This window comes from Malania oleifera, chromosome 3 (genome assembly GCF_029873635.1).
Source record: "Malania oleifera isolate guangnan ecotype guangnan chromosome 3, ASM2987363v1, whole genome shotgun sequence".
NCBI classification, from domain to species: Eukaryota; Viridiplantae; Streptophyta; class Magnoliopsida; order Santalales; family Ximeniaceae; genus Malania; species Malania oleifera.
Genome location: NC_080419.1, coordinates 85,676,351 through 85,697,149, shown reverse-complemented (window position 1 = coordinate 85,697,149; position 20,799 = coordinate 85,676,351). Strand labels below are relative to the sequence as shown.

The window sequence follows — 20,799 nt, the reverse complement described above, 5'->3', positions numbered from 1 at the left end:
CCTATAAATATTTTTGCAAATAAAGAACATTTGGAGAATTTAGGAATTTAAACTCAATAAAATATTTGTGCTGTAAATAATTTCTCCAAAAATATTTATCAACTAAATAATCGGGAGAAATGCAAGCAATACTCTCAAAAATTGATTTTCGAAAGATAAATAACAAGCGAGAGTATATGCATGTGAATACAAATAAAATGCCCAAAATAAAATACTCTCTTTAAAAATGATTTTGAGATAAAACAAGTGAAAGAGAGTTGGAGAGATTTGTTTAAAATATTTTGCCCCAAAAGAATGATTTAAACAATAAAAACCGTTTTGGGGGAACTTTGATTAACAATGGATTAGAGAGAAGATTTGGGTTGATCAAAGTTACTAATCTGGAGTTATGAGGGGGTATTTATAGATTTTTTGAAAATTTTGACCGTTGGGGACACGCTTGGTATTTTGGAAAGGATTAATTAAATTTTAATGACGTTTTAACACTTTTAAAAAATTCAAACCCGAAAGCTCCGGTCGATCACTTTTGTGGTTCGGCCGACCGTGGAGCCAAGTTCAGTCGACCAGGGAATTTTTGAACTATAGGTTCGGTCAACCAGACTTGAGGCGATTTCCAAACCCGTGCGGTTCGGTCGACCGGGCGGTTGGAGCTTCTCCCGAGGATGTTCGGTCGACCAGAGCGCTAGAGTTCATTTTCTCGTCGGTCGACCGGGAGGTCAACATTTTGACCTAGTGGGAGTTTGGACGACCGAAGATCTCAGTGTAACTGAGTTCAGTCGACCGAACATGCCATCCTTGGGCATTTCGGTTCTATTTCACTTATAAAATTTTCCCTATACATAAGATGATTAATTTTAAGTCAAAAGGGAACATTTTAATGCATAATAGTGTCCTATGGCCAGTCTAAGGTCTTTGAAAGCCGATCGAAAAAATTTGGCATCGGTCGACCGAAGTTTTTGTGAACTTCGTTTAGCCTCGATTTTAACCCTAAAGCTATTCAAAAAACTTTGTATGATTTTAGTCTTTTTAGAAAAAGGTTTTTGGTGAGATGTGCTGATCCCTAAGTTCTATCAACGGTCGTTCTGAGCATTCAAACACATAATGCAGATGCATGTATTATTACAGACTAGAGATATAAAAAATTAAATGCAATTACATAAATAAACGTCGTCTTCATCTTTTTTGCTCTTTTGACTTCATGGAATGCGTTTGATCGTATAGTCTTTAAGTCCTACAAGCTTCCATCATCGTTTCCTTATGTGTGTGTTAAATTAATGGATCTGTTCACGTGTTAAATACACACATAAGAAACATGTGTTTTGTCAGCATCAAAACAGGGATCGGACTGAAAAAGTCAACATCCCATATAGGCTTAAGAGTGCTATAATACTCACTAATAGGTTTACCACCTTGGTCATATTTGAAAAACTTTTCACATAGGTCAAAAACATGAGTTTGATTTTTATCTTGTGAGAAGCTTTCAGGGAGTTCGTCCCATATGACCTTCGCTGTTCTATGAAACCTCACATTCACAGCAATTTGTGGCTCCATGCTATTCCACAGCAGAAGTACTATGTTATTCTCTTTAATCCAATCTGCATAATCCTTGGAGTCTGGAGACAGAGGAGAATGCAACAAATATTTGGACTTTCCTTTTGTGTACTGCCTGGGACCATAGCAGGTAGATGGTGGATCTAACCAATTTTATGGCTGTGATCTGTATGTTAACAATATCTGTCAAAGCTCTCTCTATAGAGGCCATCAAAACCACCCCCTATATGCTACAATGCATCAGTGCTGGAATGAACAACACTGCAACAATGCGAAATCAGGTGGCAGACACAAGCACAGAGCAGAACTTCTGAACTTCAAAGGGCTGTCCTAACTGCAAAACGTAAGTTACAACATCCTATGAGAAATTACTTTACCTTGTGGAAGTGGGCAGCCCATAACAGGTGCCACAGGCACTTGATAAACAACCTGGCAGCATTAGCAGAGCTACAGGTACGATGGCTGGCAGCAACCATAACTGAGTGCCAGCAAGTGCAGGAGATAAAATCTTTGAACACCAATAAAAACACCAGAAACTAATACAAGATTGCAGCAATCAATCCTAAACACACAGCATCACCATGCTACAACCAACCAGTGAATGGAAGCACAATAATCAACAGATAGCAGAAACAGAGTTTCACACAGCAGCAGCAGATACCAGAAACAGAGTGTAACTTTACACCATCAAATCACCATGAACACACACATCATCCTGCCAGGGATGCTGCACAGCTGAACCAAGATGAAAAGTGGCCTTAAACGACTCTCAAACCAACCAGAAATTCAGATTTGAGAGCTGATTTAGGGAAGATAAGAAATAAAAGAAAAAACAGAGTATCAAGGAAAAAACTCAGGAAAATCAGATTTTGAAAGTTAGAGATGGAGATGAGAAGAAGAGAAGAGAAGAAAAAATAGGAAGAATGAAACAGAAAGGAGGTGGCAGTTTCCTGGAGATACATTCAGCTCCAGATCTGCCCTTTTATATATGAACAATAAAAAAATCTTGAAAGACAAAAATACCCCTACTTACACCACATAACTACTAAAATAGCTTGTCTCTTCTAACATAATGTAATGTAGTTTTCGGGTATATGTGTAGTTTCATGTGAAGAGGCATTCAAGAATAGTATGTGAAAGCCATGTTGTAGGCAATTGGGTTGATGAATTTGAATTTGAAGTGCCCCTTTTCTCTCTATCTCTGATGGCTGCAAATCTTTGATGCTGCCCCTGCATCATTTTGTATCAGTGCCGAACCATGATCTCCATTCTTCCATTTCATTTCCCTAATCTTTTCCTTTAACTTTTCTTCCCCCCTCTTCCTCTCTTGTTCCTTCTCTCCTTTGTTCTGTAACTTCTCTCTCCCTCCCTTCTCTGCTTCTGATCTGATTCTCATCTCTGTTCTGCCCTGCTGCTTCTTTTTCTTCTTCTTCTTCTTCTTGTTTTATGTCTCTTCGTTCTTTTCAGCTTCTCTGGTCTTTCTTCCTTCTTCCTTCTTCTTTTTCTCCCTTCTTCTATACTCTTATCTCTTCTATGCTTTCATCACTCTTTGATTCTGATTTCTTGTTCTCTGTCTGAAATTTCAGAGTAAAAAAAATAAAAATAAAAAAAACAAGAGAAGAGCAGTTCTAAACATTTCCCAAAATTCCAATCATGTCCCCAAATTTTCGAACTCCCTTTCCTCGAAGATTTTCGTAACACCTCCCACACCATCAGAAAAAGACACCACCAAAAGGCCTACCTGCAAAATTTCATCGCTGTCAGAACACGTGTGCGGTGCCACACGCTGGCGGAAGGTTGCCCAGCCATCGGCCCTTCGAAATCCCTCACTTCCAATGTTTTTCTCATCACACTGTCACCACCATTGCAATCCTCACCCCCTGATTTGCTTGAAATTTTATTGCCAGAGGACCCTTGCTGGAGCTTCACGTGCCCCAAACGCCAGCAATGCGTGTGAGGAACTTTGTCACTCTTCTGCAATTTACAGTATTGCGAGGAATTGCCTCGGCCATGATATTTTGGGTTTCTTTCATGATATTTTGATCTATGGTGTGATATTTTGCATGTGGACTTGATACTTTGCAGAAAATGTGATAATTTGATACAAAAAGCAAGAAATTGTTGCTGCCAGCATTTGGAATCCAGTTTTATTTCTGCATCTGTGATTTCTCTACATGAAGTTGTTTTATTTCTGTGATACTTAAATATTAAAGGTGAATTGAATATAGGACTTGAAAATTGGGAGTCAACTTGTGGTTTTATGTGAATAGATTGAGAATTGTGATCAAATTGTGTAAAAGATTTTTGGTAACATATAGTTGCTGTGGATATATGTACAAATCCAGCAATACGACGACAAGTTATTGGAAAAAGGAATGCCATTTATCATTCCATGGGTGCAACTTCAAGCTTTTCAACATCTTTCTCAAGTGTGGAGGAAATGTTTGCAATATCATCATTGATGGTTGATACCCTATGAATATGGTTTCTACAATTGAAGTCACTAGTATGCAACTTCATCTAGAACCCGAGCCAAAGCCTTGTGGTATATCTTGGGTTGATAACTCTACATATTTGTAAAATATGTTTGGTCCCAATCCAAATGAGGGAAGTTTGGCTAACATTTGGTGCGATATCATGCCCATGAATATTGGCTAAGTACTCCTTGGTTAGATGATGTGGGTGTTGTTAATGGTTATTTGGTCACTTAGAATTATTATTAATTGTTAGAGTTTGGTTTGCAATAAGTGTAAGTTAGTAAGGGTGTTATGGTCATTCTTATTGCACTTGACGTATATTATAAACAGAGGGAGAGACCTATCATTGAGTTTTGGTCTTCCAGTTTACCCAATTATTCAGTATGGTATCAGAGCTGCTTACTAGGAGGTCCTGGGTTTTAGTTTCGTTGCTCACGTTTATTATGTGGTGTTTAAAAAAATGTATTATATTCCCTATAATGGGTATTATCCATCGTGTGCATATCTTTCCACGTTCTGTTAGGCTGCACATGTGGGGGAGTGTTAAAGCTTGATACACATTGTTGGCCCACAACTTACTGGCTTAAGCTTTTAGCTATGTTTGAGTTTCTTGGTGCTGTGGCAATATTGTACTGATTTATTTGAGAATTGTTCATGGTTGGTCACCTTGTTTGTGGTTGTTCCGATTGTTCCAACATTTAATCTTATGGTTATTGGTCTGAGTTTATGAATGTTGGGATGGAGTTTGCAAATCCCAAAATTATGGTTCCTTTGTTAATCACTTGTTTGAGTAAGCTGCATACTGTGACTATATCAGAGGAGGTGTATTCAAGGTTTCTATAGTATTAGTCGTCTCAACAAGCATCTTCCCACATTGCGTCTTTTGCCCAGAAAGGTAATCTTGCAGTCCGTATGTCATCTGGTATCCTTCCTACTAGTCCTTGGGTTATCGATCCTGTTGCCACTAATCATATAACAGGTGCAACTAACTTCTTTTTTGATCTCTAGTATCCTAAAAATCTACCTCAAGTTATCCTTGCTGATGGGTCCACTATTTCTGTTAAGCAGATAGTAACAATAAATCCTACTCCTTCCATCTCCTTTTCTCCTACTTTGTATATTCCTAAATCTCCTTTCAATCTCATGTTCGTTAGTAAGCTTACAAAGTTACGAAATTATCCTGTAACAGTCTTTCTTGATTTTGTTGTTACTCAAGATTTGAAGACGATAAAGACAATTGGCACAGGACTTGAGGCTTGTGCACATTGCTACTTTGAGTCGCCTTCTCCACCCATTGCTTGCACAGTCACAACTACACCACTTCAAATCCATTGTTGCCTTGGTCATCCGCCCTTGGACAAGTTGAAATAGCTAGTTCCTAAATTGAGTTTTGTGTCTAATCTTGAGTGTGAGTCTTGTCAATTGGGCAAGCATCATCGTGTTCTCTTCGCTTTTCGGGTTGACAAATGAGTGGTTAGTCCTTTCATGCTAGTTCATTTCGATATTTGGGGTCTTAGTCCTGTCACATCAAAGTTGGGGTTTTGGTACTTTGTTACATTTGTCGATGACTACTTTAGGATGATTTGGTTATATTTAATGAAAGATCGTTACGAGTGTTTAATATCTTTTGTGTCTTCTGTTCCCAAATAAGGATTCAATTTGATATGCAGTCAGAGTACTTCGTGGTGATAATGCTAAGGAGTACTTCAGTACCCAATTTAGTACTTATATGACTAGCTCTGGTATGGTGCATCAATCCTCTTGTGTCCACACACTACAACAAAATGGGGTTGCAAAATAGAAAAATAGAGATATTCTTGAAGTCACTCGTACCCTATTGTATCAAATGAATGTCCCCAAAGTTTTTTGGAGTGATGCTGTGCTCACAGCTTGCTCCCTCATCAATAAAATGACATCCTCTACCCTTGGTGGCAAAGTCCCATATTCAGTTGTCGTCCCTAAGGCTCCTTTGTTCTCCCTTCCTCCTTGTATATTCAGTTGTGTGTCCTTTGTCCATCGGTTAACTCTAGGAATTGATAAGTTGGATCCTTGTATTATCAAATATATGTTTTTGGGATATTCCTATACTTGAAAAGGATATCTATGTTATAGTCCTACTTTACATTATTTCTTTTTTGTCTTTGCTGATGTCACCTTCTTTGAATCTACACCATACTACTCTGATTCCTTGAGTTCTGTTGACCTTAATTAGTCTCTTCATCTACCTTGCCTTCCTGATCCAAACCTAGTATTTATGCCCAATTCTTCTACATCTTCTTCCACTTTGAGTCCTTGTTGCATGGATCATCCTAATTTGCAGGTATACACAAAACAACTCAAGGGGGAAGTGCCTTCCTCAACTTCTACTATTGTGCCTTTAGTTTATTCGTCGGATGATCTTATTTCCCATGATTTTGATCCTCCTATAGCTGTTCGAAAAGATAAACGCCCTTGTACTCAAAATTTGATCTCTAATTTTGTTATGATTTTTTTTCACCCTCTTATTACTATTTTGTACTTGTGTCTTCCGTTGCTATTCCAAAATCTATTTCTAAAGCCCTATCCCATTCTGGGTGGAGGACAACAATTGTTGAAAAGATTTGTGCTCTACATGATAATGATACTTGGGATTTGGTACCTCTTCCTCTTGATATATATATGTGGTTGGTTGTTGTGGTTGTCACTAGGTGTACACTGTGAAAGTCAATCTTGATAGTTCTGTGGCTCGTTTGAAGGCCCGCCTCGTTGCTATGGGGTATACTCAGGTGTATGGTTTGGATTATTTTGACACATTCTCTCCAGTTGCTAAACTTGCCTCAATACGTATGTTCATTTCTTTAGCCACCACTTGTCATTGGCCTTTACATCATTTAGATGTGAAGAATGCTTTCCTACATGGTGATCTTCTTGAAGAGGTATATATGGAGCATCCATTTGGTTTTGTTGCTCAAGGGGAGTCGGGCTCAGTAAGTCGACTTAAGAAATCAATGCATGGATTAAAACAATATCCAAGGGCATGGTTTGGCCGTTTTAGTGCTATAGTACTTGAGTTTGGCTTTATCGGTGTGCAATAGATCATTCTGTTTTTTGTTGTCATACTCCATTTGGCAGAATTTTGCTTATTGTGTATGTGGACGACATTGTGATCACTAGAGATGATGATCGAGACATCAAAGAAATGAAGCTTTTCCTACAAAGTAAGTTTCAGACCAAGGACTTGGGACCATTGAGTACTTCTTGGGTATAGAAGTATCGAGATCTCATACAGGAACTGTGTTGTCACAAAGAAAGTATGTTCTTGATCTTTTAGATGAGACATGACTATTGGGATCCAAACCTGTTGATATATCCATGGATCCCAATAGTAAGTTAGTGCCAGATATGAGTGATTTTTTGCCTAACCCTGCTTGGTTTAGGAGACTTGTTGGAAAGTTGAATTATCTCAGTCACCCGACCAGATGTATCCTTCGCAACAAGTGTTGAGAGTTAGTTTCTCGATTCCCCAAGAACAAGTCATTGAGATGCAGTAATTTGCATTTTAAGATATCTCAAAGGTGCAGCAGGGAGAGGTCTTTTATATCAGGATTGGGGTCACACTCATATTTTGGGGTATACAGATGCAGATTAGGCTGAGTCACCTTTCGACCAAAGATCCACAATTGGGCATTGAATATTTGTCAGTGGTAATTTGGTGTCTTGGAAAAGTAAGAAACAAACTATGGTGGCCAGGTCAAGTGCAGAGTTAGAATATAGGGCTATGACGCACACTACATGTGAATTTGTTTGGTTGAAGAAAATGTTGAAAGAATTAGGTTTTCATATTGCCTCCGACCCTAACTTCCATGAGCGGACAAAGAACATTGAAGTTGATTGCCATTTTATTTGAGAGAAACTTGTACAAAAGCTCATTACAACCACACATGTGAAATCCGAGTTTCAGCTTGATGATTTGTTCACTAAAGCCTTGAGAGGTGCTTGTGTGAAATTCATTTGTAACAAGCTAGGAGCATATGATATATATGCTCCAGCTTGAGGGGGAGTATTAATGGTTATTTAGTCATTTAGCATTATTATTAATTGCTGAGTTTGGTTTGTATTAAGTGTGAGTTAATAAGGGTATTATGGTCATTCCTATTGTACTTGACATATATTATAAATAGGGGGAGAGGCATATCATCGAGTTTAGGTATTCCATTTTCCCCAATTATTCGACAAGTGTGACTTAAGGACATGGGAACACGTCTTCCACTATAATGGCAAGAAAATCATTTTGAAGCTTGCTCTACCAACCAACTAGGACAAAGAATCTAATTCTTTTGATCATGTCAAAGTTACTCAACTTGAAAACACTACAAGCAAGGCGATGAATGCATTTGAAGACATTCAAAGTCTTTCAAACATTCCTATTGTAGAGTTTGGCATCCCCGATGTGTTTATTGATGCCAATTCTCAGTTCAAGTCTATGGCGCTGTCAATGGAACATGGTCTCTTGTCTTACTTAGGTGCTGGCTTTCGAAGAATCCAAGCTTGCTTCTTAGTTATGATCCTCCAACAATTCGAGGCTGAATTTTTTCTTGCCGAGGGAGAGTTGATGTAGGACGAGAAGCAAGACTTTGGAACGATCCTTGTTGGAGAGTAATTAAGAATTGGCCAAGGGATTGTTGGGTTTAGTTAGTAGTTAGTTGTGTGTTTTGTTATTTAGTTTAGTTGGTATAGGATGTGTGGGAATTAAGAACAAATTCCCGAAACCTGTGAGAAATAAAATAGAAAAAGAATACATGCCAAAGAAAAATCAATCACACGCACAAGACAGTATTTACGTGATTAGACAATTTTGCCTACGTCCACAGAGTTGTAGGGATTTCACTATTATCAGGAAAAAAATATAGAGTGCGGCGGTACAATGCTCTCTCTCTCTCACTCTCTCTCTTGCGAAATGTGACCGCTTAACCCTAATCACCCAAAAAAATAATGATTTTATATGCTGCGGACAGGGTTCCGAGCAGGCTATAGGAATGGTCTTTTCCACTCTGATTCCTGTGCAGCACAATACTCTCTAAAACCTCCATCTATGTACTCTCCTCCATTGTCCGACCTCAAACACTTTACTTTCAAACCTGTCCCTGTCTCAACCATAGCCTTCCACTTCTTAAAAGTTTCAAATACATCATATTTATTTTTTAGAAAATAAATCCATACCTTTCTGGTTGAGTCATCAATGAAAGTAACGTAGTACTTTGAACCTCCAAGGGATGCAACGGGAGAAGGCCTCCACAAATCTGTGTGCACTAACTCTAATTTTTCAACCATTGGTGTTCTACCATTTTTCAAGAAACTCGCCCTTTTCTGCTATCCTAAGATGCAGCTTTCACGCAAGTCAAAATTAACGGACTTCAATTCTGGTAGTTTCCCTTTTGACAGTAGCATCTTCATCCCTTTCTCACTCATGTGACCAAGCCTGTGGTGCCATAAACTTGTATCAATACTTGCTTCAGCAACTGCAATTGTGTCTCTTGGACTTGAGGTCATGTATAGAGTACCAGATTTCTTTCCACAAGCCAATACTCTAGCTCCCTTTGTAGCCTTCCAAGTGCCACCAGCAAACAATATTGCATGCCCTTCATCATCAAGCTGTCTAACAAAAATCAAATTCCTTCTCAGGTTAGGAATATGTTGTACCTTCTCCAGTAACCAAATAGACCCATTGGGCAACGACATTCGGACGTTTCCCATACCCACAACATCCAAGGCTGTACCATCAGCCAAATACACGTTACCAAAATCTCCTGCTACATAGTTCTGTATGGTTTCATGGTGTGAAGTGGTATGAAACAAAGCTCCTGAGTCCAAAACCCAATCATCAAGTGAACTGTCTACTGCAAGAAGTAGTGCATCCTGTACCTCTTTTGTTACAGCATTAGTAGACTCATCCTCATTATTCTTCTTAAGGCTTTTGCATTGTTTCCTGAAGTGACCCATTTTCCCGTAGTTCCAGCATTGCCCCTTTTGGCTAGATCTAGATTTACTTCTGTTTCGATTATAGTTTCTAGATTTTGATCTACCCCGATCTGAATTTCGGTCATTACCTCTGCCTCTTGTCTTAAGATTTAGGGCAGAACCAGATCCTGAGGTTTCACCTGCATCTTTTTTGCGAATCTCCTCAGCCAGAATTAAATCCCGTATATCATTATACTTCAGTTTTTCTTTTCCAGTAGAGTTGCTTACTGCCATCCTCATTGCCTGCCCAACTGTTTGGCAGCGAAGCCAAAACGATCAATGCACGAATCTCATCATCAAAGTCAATTTCTACAGACGAATTGATTTGTGATAGTATTAAACTCATTTAGATGTTGTGCTACTGATGCATTCTCTTCCATCTTCACATTAAACAATTTCTTTATCAAATGTACCTTGTTATTTGCTGACGGTTTTTTATACATACTGGACAAAGCCTTCATCAGATTTGCTGTAGTCTTCTCCTTCACAACGTTGTGTGCAACAGACCTAGACAGAGTTAATCTTATAACTCCCAGTACCTGTCTGTCAAGGAGAGTCCATTCCTCGTCCTTCATAGTAGCATGTTTTTCTCCTAGAAGCGGCAGATTTAACTTCTTCCCATCCTCAATCTGCATCCTCCAGAATCCAAAGTCTATGCCATCAAACTTTTCTATTCCAGACGCCTTTCCTACTTGCTCTGCCATTGCTCCCACTTGAACTAAATCCTAGGCTCTGATACCAGTTGTGGGAATTAAGAACAAATTTTCGAAACCTGTAAGAAACAAAATAGAAAAAGAATATACGCCAAAGAAAAATCAATCACACGCACAAGACAGTATTTACGTGGTTCGGAAATTTTGCCTACGTCCACGGAGTTGCAGGGATTTCACGATTATCAGGAAGAAAATACAGAGTGCGGCGGTACAATGCTCTCTCTCTTGCTCTCTCGCGAAGTGTGACCGCTTAACCCTAATCACCAAAAAAAATAATGATTTTATATGCTGCGGACAGGGTTCTGAACAGGCTACAAAACGGGCCCAAAAAAATTTTCCCGAGGCCGTTGCCCCCGGATTGTTTTCCATGGGCTACAAGAATGGTGTTTTCCATTCTGATTCCATGTGCAGCACAATACTTTCTGAAACCTCCATCTATGTACTCTCCACCATTGTCCGACTACAAACATTTTACTTCTGCCTAAGGATAGAAATCTCCCATTAAAGAAAGGTCGGGTCATCATCTAGATTGAACACAACCAGGCTCCACAAAAGCCCAACAGGATGTGTATATGGGGGCTTGTTTGTAATATTTTTGTATTTTAGTAGTATGTTTGTAAGGTAATGTTGTTTTAGGGGTATACGTGTAATTTCATTTGAAGAGGTTTTCTTATAAATAGTGTGGGAAAGCCATGTCGGCATCTGTTGTCCCTTTTCCTCCCTTCTATCTCATGGCTGTAGATCCTTGATGCTGCCCATGCATCACATCCCCTTCAGCAACTTCAAAAGTCAGATGTTCCTCAGCCTAATATAGTGTCTCGAGAAGTTGCGAAGTCAACAAAACGAATATATAGGAGGCCATTTATAGCCTTAGAAACACTTGGAGAGCTAGTAAATATTTCAGAGACCTAAATAAACTTAAATGCTTCTTTCCTAAAGAGAAATTTTTACGAAACCTTGATAAAACCTAAATGCTTCTTTTCTAAAGATAAATATAATAAAGTGTATGAGATATGATCCTAATAAAATACCATAAATAAAAGAAATGAAGACAGATTTTATTCCCTGTGTTGACAGCATCAATCTCCCCCAATTGTAGAAAGAACTCGACCTTGATTTATAGAATTTGCGTTTAGTTTGCTAATGTTACCCTCTTCTTCTTCATCCAAAATACTCGAGCGCATTCATAGTTTGGTCATCATTGGAACTCTCGCCAGTCTTAGGCTCGACTTCTTGATCTTTAGTAGTCTCCACTATAGCAGCACGAGTCTATGTAGCACACTTAAAATAAGAGTGTCCCTTTTGCCCGCAACTATTGCAGTCAATCATAAAGTCTTAAACCTGCTTTGAATGTGGGGATTGGAGGTAGTCTGTATGGAAACATAGTTTCTTAGAAACATGCTTCCAATTTTTGCTCTTTTTCTCGGTGATTAGGGCAAAGGCAGCGACTTTTGATCAATTGAGTTGAAGTCGGTATGCTTCCAATGGTTGCTTTTTTTCTCGGTGATTAGGGTAGAGGCAGCCTCTTTTGATCAAGTTGAAGTCATAGGATTGCAGCTCAATTCATAATCCATAACAAAGATTGCCAATGTACCAAATAGTATGCTGTTGTTCATCATCATCAATAGAATATCAAGCAATCAATTTGTAAAACTCAAGTGTGTACAAATCAACATCTTTATTATGTTAAGCCAATGCAAACAACTTGAAGTACCTCTTGTTCATAATTGATTAGGGTGATTTTTTCTGCCATCATTGTATGCGCCTCACAAAAACTCATCTCAGTAGGTGGAGCTTGCCTCCAATGTTGGTGCGGTTGAACAAAAATTATGCTACCATGCATGTGAGGCCTTGGAGACGAATAACTACATAATAATAAGATTTTCTTGTGATTGGACTCCTTGATAGGTTAAAATATTTTTGATTTGATTGAACCAAGTGAATAACATCTCTAGATATCCATCTCTCATGAACTGGGGTAAAGTGACCTTGATTCCATAATTAGACTTGCTAGAAGCTTGCCCAGAGTAGGTATATTGGTATGGGCATGAACAATATTCGTGTTGCTATAAGGAATCCTAGTGTTAACAATTCCCTTTTGTTTTCAATTTGAATCAATAATGATTTAAAAAGTAGAGATCTTGGACTTAGCATCAAACTTACGAGCAAACTTAAGAACACTTTGATTTTGGGGAAGTGTCAACTTGAGAATTTAGAGAAGCTTCCTAAGAGCCAATTTTACAATTCTTGGATTTGATTTTTCTCTTATTCATTCAGCCCATATGTTTTAGCTACTTAGAAAGCCACCAAACTGGTCCCTCATCACCATTTTTTAAATTATTTTTTAATCTGCTATGTGGTTGATTCTGATCTAGGTTCAGTTTGGTTTGATTGGACTAGTTTAGTCTTATTTGATTGAACCAGTTTGGTCCGGATTTTTAATCCTTCTATTTTTGTATCATTGTATGCAAGCTTTTCAAGGGTTTCTTTGTCAAATGAAAGGGGATTGGATAGGTGGCAGCTAGGTTTTGTTGGAGAAGGAATCTTCTTTTGTGATGGTGGGGATGCACAAGAATGTTGAATCATGTTGAACAATTGTGAGGATCAAAAGGAAATGTGAGACTATGGTATGGGAAAAAATTGACAGCAGAGATGATGGACTTTGATCCAGTGAAGGTTGAGTAGATTCCTCAAAGGGTCAACTCCAGCAACAAAGGGTTCCCTACGAGACACTAGATATTGGTAATGATGGGGGTTTGCTATTGGTGAGTGGTTGAGAAGTTTTTTCAGTGATGGCGAGGTGCAATAGAGACGGAGAAGCTCTAGAGAGTCTTGCAACAATTGGAATGGCCCACAAACTGACATTGACAATGTTGCGCCATGGCTAATCAAAGGGGATGAAGAACTTGGGTTGATTCAAATGCTTCAACTTATTTTAAAATCAACAAATGATTCAGATTTGATGTGGGTTGGTGTTGGCTACATTGAGGCTTTGAGGGAAGTTAGGCTGCACAAGGGGTTTTTTTCACTCTTGCAGTTGGAATTGATGGATTTGAGGCATGTATATTCTATATTCAATTTCTCTGGATATTATCAATGATGAATTATCCACATTTGCTAGAAACTTGTCTCCTAAACCCTAGAAAGTGAGGTTTTCTTCTTTCCCTATGGGGATTCCCATAATCTATTAATGTGATGCTTCTCATTTTATGCCTTGTATCCTTGTTATTTTGATATTGCCTCCACACTAGGTTTGAGACCCTAATTTTCTAGCCCAAATTTCTACTCCTAACTTTGTACACAAGCCCTAACCCTAAATTAAGTTTCCTATTCTTCCCATTGTCATTCTGCGTCATCGTCATCAAGACTTCATATCACAAACCATTGGCACCCTTAATTTGGAATTCCTTTATAAGCTTGGAATCATACAAGCATGTATTGAAAAAGTTCAATACTGATGCAATTGGTGTATTCCCAAGAGGAGAAAAAAGGGGGGGGGGGGGGTGTGAATTGGGTATTTAAATTTTTTTATCCTAGGTCAAATTCAAATCACATTCAGTATAGCACAACTTAGGGTCTTTCTAAGCAGTCTCAATTCCCCCAAGTAATCAAGTATGCAAATATTTAAAATAGATATGAAAATTAAATATTTGCATACAAACATCACATCATATCCCATTTAAATTTAAAGGCGTGTATGTAAAAATGATTTTCCAATTAATGCGAACATACACGTGTGCAGCATATCTCATTTAAATTAAATGTGTGCATGCAAATAGTTTTATCAGTGAATAAACAAGCATACGCATATGGAAATTAAAGTGTAGAAAGTAAATGAGATAAAGAGAGAGAGACACACAATATTTGTCATCGAGGTTCGGTCAAACCAGCCTACGTCCCCACCTTGGGCATACCCCCCAAGGATTCCACTAACCCTACTTAACATGTGGAGCAAAAACCGTTACAACCTCTTCTTACGGGGCAAGATAAACCCCAGCTCAATTACCAGGTTGAGTCCAACTGGTCTCCCTTATGGGGCAGAGACTCCCCAATTTAATTTACCGGGCTGAACCAAACCGGTCTCCTTTACAGGGCAGAGACTCCCTAGCTCAATCAACAAACTGAGCCAAACTGGTACAACGAAAATAAAATTTTTCGTACAATTAAATGCTTCTACAAAAGCAGAGATGTATAAAGTGAAGCTCAATGCACTCTCATATGATATGAAATATGCTCAAAAGAGTAACAGTATTTTTCTCAAAATAATTTTGTAATCTTCGAAAATGATATATATGATAAAGTGCTTCAAAGATTTGAATCCTAATAAATATATTTCCAAAAATATATATTTTCTTAATAAAAATTTAGGAGAACCTAGGGTTTTGCTTTCAAAGAATTTTGCACAAATATGATCTTTGATTAAAAATGAAGTATGCAATGAGTACCTCAAAGATCTTCAAATCCTCAAATGAAATCTCCAAACATATTTTCAAAATAAAGTCTAGGAGATTTTAGAGTTTTTGCTTAAAAAGGAATTTGTGCAATAAAGTAAGATGAGCTTATGAATCTTGCAATGGAAGTGCAACAGATTCACAAGCAAGAACTTGGTTTTTCCCAAAAATATTTATCAAGAAAAATGTATGGGAAAAAATTGCAACTATCAAAAATTGATTTTCAAACAATAAGGAATGGATGAGAGTATTATGCTTTGAATAAAAATGAATGCCCAAAAATAAAATGTTCTCTTCCGAAAAGAATTTTTCAAATGATTAAAAGGAAAGAGAGTAGGAAAGAGTTTTAAAAAAAAATTGTTCCAACTAATTATTTTTGCAATAAAAAGGTGTTTGGGGGAACTTTGATTAAGAAATTTGCCTAAAAAATTAGAGAGGAAATTTTGGCTAATCAAAGTTGTTAATTTTGCTTATGGAAGGGGTACATATAGAGTTCTGGAATTTTTGACCGTTTGGGGACATGCTCATCATTTTGAAATTTGTTTAATTAAAAAATAATGATGTTTTAGTGCTGAAATTTTGACAGACCTGAGAGGTTTAGTTGACTGGCGAAGCTGGCGGTCGGCTGAGTTAAGCCAAAATTCAAATTTTTGTATTGGCTCGGTCGGTTGAGGAAAGGGTCGGTCGACTATCCTAAGGCGATTTTCCAAGCCTTCGATGCTCGGTCAGCTGTCATGTTGACTGGTTGGCTGAGTGAACAGTGCCGGTCTACTGAGCATAATTTGCTCTTCCCCGTCGGTCGGCTGAGCTATAAAGTATGGCCAGATTAAGAACTTCAGTCGACTGGTTAAAATACCGGTCGATTGGCCTTAAAAGTGATTTCAAATAATTTCTGCCGTTGGTTGACTAAGGAAGATCAAGTTCAAAGGAAGGTCGGTTGACTGAGCTATATAAAAAATATTTTTTTGGCCTTAGGTCTAGTCAATCAATTGAGCTAAAAGTGCTTGATATAGGTCGGTCGACTAAGGTATGTTAAAAACCTAAATTTAGCCATGATTTTGACCCTAAAGTTATTTTAAAACCTTTGAATGATTTTAACTTTTATGAAAAAAGGTTTTTGATGAAAGTGTTGGTCCCCTTAAGGTCAGTCTATGGCCATTCTGAGCATTAAATCACATCATGCATGATATGCATTATTATAGACCAAATTTAAAACAAAATACAAATTAAAATATTTGTCTTCTTATTTTTCTTTGCTCTTCTGTCAAGCTTTAAGTTGCATCTGGCTTCCATTTCCCTTTAATCTTATGTGTGTGCTGAATTGTAAACCTGCTCATGCACTAAATACACACATAAGGATCTTGTGTTTTGTTAGCATAAAAAAAGGGATCAGACTCAAAAAGTCAACAAATAACAAGAATATCCAGCATGCTGGACAGTTATTTACATTTTAAACCAATTATCTTGACTAGGAACTGGAAAGAATTGCAGTAGTGTAAGTTTCTGTTCTCTGTGCATTGAAGGTTATGCAAGTTGTCTGTCTTTTGTATTTTTTTAGAACCTAGTCTGCATGCCAATTGGATTTTAAACATGTGGGCAAAAAAGTGGGTTAATATTTTTTTTTTGGTTTGGATGGCAGGGACACTAGCCAGATATAATAGTTAGTTGTTTGATCTTTGATCATCCTAGTCATAATTTTTTAGACTCAGTCCTGAAATGACCCTGTTTTTTCTGAAACTCTTGAATCGTGCGTGACATTAATTATATTTAAGATAATAGTTGTTTTACATTTTCATGTTTATAATTATGACAAATATATGTTTTTTAGTCTGTAACTTGATAATCATTTTGATGTCTTGAAATTACTGTTTTAGGTCTGAAATTGGTATTTTAACTTAAATAGCTTGAATAAACTAAACTCAGTTTTTAGCAATAGCATTTTTTCCTGTTTCCAATTTGGTTGGAAAATTGCCAATTAGTTCAACTGGGCCAATAATTAGATTGAATCTCTGGGATTTGGCAAATGATTTTAATGTATTTATTTTGACTCACGGGTTTTCGTATTCTTTCCAATGTGTTGCTAGGTTTAGGTCAATTCAGTTTGGTTGGATGGACCTTTAACCGGGCATGTAACAGATCAAATTTTCTTTATTTGAGCATCTTTGTTAAGCTAGTAAATAGTCCGATGCATCGCAAGGGTTAGGCCACCTCATTATGATTACCTGGACCTTTAACCGAGCATGAAACATGCCGAGAGTTATTTTATTGGAATCCTTTTCTTAAAGCTATCATTGCAGAAATGACGTTAAAGTTAAACAGCCATGATTAGCAAGCTAAGCTCACAAATTCTCCGTTTATATTACGTTCTTGTTAATGATGAATTGAGAGGAAAGCGCTTCATAGTTCTCTGCTTAAAATTGTGCTGTCTTTGGTGAACTCAAATCAAAAGTATGCGGCTACTTTGTTAACTTCAGTATGCATATGCTTTGTCAACGCTATCTGCATGGTCAACATAGAACTCCAAGTCAAATCTCAATGAGCTTTACTGTGAAATCACAAAATGGAATTTGTGTAGCCAACCTGTTGGATCAGGCTTTATTGAGTTGGTTCAACGAAACACGGTTTGGTGACAATTATTATAATACTGGGAAACCATGGGGCTATGGACAGGAATACAGTAACCCTGTCTTTGGGCGCTTGCTGCTCAGAGTTCCATTCTTGAATTTTACATTGCTGTATTTAGATAAAACCTAATATAAAATCATATTGAGTTCTGCCTGAATCTACACAAATCCAAACCTTTGCTGTCAAATTTGTGTTCCCAAACAGTGTGGATGCTGAGGGCTGGTTTTGAAATCTCAAAATTACGGGATCTTTTATGCTAGTCCTGTTGTGCTGCTGATGTGTAAACTAGCAAAAGAAATTTTCAGTTGGGTTTTTTGAATGCAGCTTATATTTTGACTATCACTTGTGGAACAGGAAGAACCAACTATACTGGGGTTCTGTCTAAGAACAATTTACACAAGGCCTACAATGAATGGCTTTTACCTCTCCGGACTTTGGTGACAGGAATTGTGGCAGAAAACCGGCAGGATTTTGATCAAATTGCAAGTGACCCAGTATGTGGTCTGAACCCAGTTGAGATTGTTTTGTACCGCTGTATTGAACTTGTTGAAGAAAAGCTTAAATGTTCTACATGACTTGTCGGGGTGTGACAGTTGATGTTGTAGATTTGTTTTCTAGGAAAATCCCGTATTAGTGTAGGCTTGAAGGGGTGGACAAGACAGGCATAATGCATAGCCAAGATGTGGAGTTCTTTATTTTTCGAGTTTCAAGTTATAGATTCTGTGCAAATTTAACTTAAAAATACTTTTAAATGAAGACAGATATGATAATTTTCGGTAAAGATTTGCTTTGAGCACCCATGGGTATATAATGTGAATTAGTGTATTATGATTCTTCATAATTGAGGTTTCTGTTCACCATATATGCAGACCGTATCCTAAAATCCACCGTCTATGAGCTCAGTCTCTCAATGGTTCCCCATCCTCTATATCACAGGAGGCTAATTGAGAGTTTGGTGGGAGTGGGGGCATTGGGGTGGTGGTCCTTGCTTGATCTGAGTGGACTGGTGGTGGTGGTGGTGGTACGAGGCATTGGTATAGGTTTCTTTTCTTTTCCTTTCTCTTGTAACCTTGGTGGACCCCGGCGACGAGGGCGAAATTTGACCTGTGTCGCCAAGGTGTGTAAGCCATAAAGAAACAGGAAAATGAAAGGGGCATAATCTGCTAGCGAAGCAAAAGTAACCCTGGAATAGGAGGGCATTCAACCTAAAGGGTAAGTTTATTGAAAGGGGGATGCTAAAGGGTGGAGGTAAGAAGCTTGTTTGATTCTCGCTCATCCCTACATTTATTGCGTTACTCTTCATTCAAAATCTGAAGTAGGAAAAGGAATAAAATAAAAATTTAAAAGTGAGGAATTTGAATTCATTTCTCTCTTCCATTACATTTGAAGAGATTTTCCACAGGCTAATTTGGGTCCTCTCAAGTTCATGTTCAAAGGCAGCAACCCCAGGGATAGGTTTGGCTAGTGTTGGTTCAGACCAAATCATGCAGCTAGCCAGTTTGAATTTGTATAAAAAAAAATGACAATTAAATATATATATATATAAAGGCACGAGTGGTATCATCAATCTCATGTAAAAAAAAAGAAAAGCTAATTTTTTGAAATTTTATCTTTTTACTTGACTGTAAATTGACAGAAGGGGTAAAGTGTTTGGGAGGCTATTGAAATTTTTGTAGAGAAGGTTTGTATTTTTTTTTGTGGAAAACTCAATGTCTTTTATCTTTCTCCCACCACCCCTCTTTCAAAAAGGGGGAAAAAAATAAAAGGGAAAATAAAGGACAAAAAGTGGATGATTATGTGGGGAACAACAGTACTCACATAATTTGTGAAATTTTCAGAAAGGTAACACACATGATGTAATATTGCAAGACAACAATTTTTTTGGGTTCAATATGGACTCAATCTTCCATTGTTTTGAAGTTGGCCTTTTGCTTTATTAGACTTTCCTTTTATCTTATCTTGTGTTTGTAAATACATATTTTGAGTTTTAGATTTAAATTTAAGTAACAATTTATATTCTACTATAGCAATATTTACATAACTCATGAAATTTTCAGAAAGCTAATGTACCAATGATGAAATATTGCAAGACAAACAATTTTATTGGGGTTCAAAATCTTCCATTATTTTGAAGTTAGCTTTTCCTTTATTAGATTTGGTCGTTTTGGCAAGTGTATATTTCAAGTTTTAGATTTGAATTTTTGAGCAAATTGGATGCATAATACTTCCATGTCTAAATAAAGGGTATATCACGATTGATCTATATTATGCAAATCAAAATCCAAACTGTAAATTTTATACTCCCAAATATGGTTTGGAGGCTTTTACAATCTTCAAATATAATGGAGAAAGCTTATGAAGATACTCCTATTATATTTCTATGGTTCAAAAAGTTATTTTATATATTTTGGATTCCCATTGTTTATTTATTTTAATTTTTTCCAAAAATTATGATTGAGGTTATGTTAATAGCCTATTTTGTTTTGAAAAATGATGTCAAGTAAACTAATTATCAACAGTCTATGATAAGAGTTAAATAACTGCCATCATTCTCTAAAGGTAGCGCTTGGTTCACAGTTATAATCGAAATTGGAATTGAATTCTGAATTCACTGGAATCGAAAATGGAACGTTAGGTTCCTCACTCATGTTCGGTTTGACATAGAATCGTAATCAAAATTATATTATAGTGCGTGGTATATATAGACATAGGAATTGAAAATGAGTCTAGTTAATATAAAAATGCATTCAATTAATTTTATATGAAATAATAATATTAATATTATTCTATTAAGCTATATAATAAATAATTTTTACAATAAAATCATTTTGATAATCATGTACTTGATTATACTTTTTCTATTATATTTTATCATATATTTTTTTTATTTTTTACTATATTATTAATATTATATTTTATCTTCTTTTTTATAAGTATTATATTTTAATATATAGTTTATTAAATGTAAATAAAAATCTCATATGC

The 20,799-nt window shown here is 37.0% G+C and overlaps 1 protein-coding gene across 3 annotated transcripts in view; it reads left to right on the top strand.

Annotated features, from left to right (window-relative positions):
* LOC131151955 (aberrant root formation protein 4) overlaps nt 1–18,595 on the top strand; it is a 76,364-nt gene extending 57,769 nt beyond the window's left edge. For all 3 annotated transcript variants that reach the window (XM_058103478.1, XM_058103479.1, XM_058103480.1), the window contains one exon: nt 18,169–18,595. In XM_058103478.1, coding sequence (XP_057959461.1) covers nt 18,169–18,389 — 221 coding nt within the window. In that variant the 3' untranslated portion in view covers nt 18,390–18,595. The remainder of the gene's footprint in view (nt 1–18,168) is intronic.
* The last annotated feature ends 2,204 nt before the right edge of the window (nt 18,596–20,799 follow it).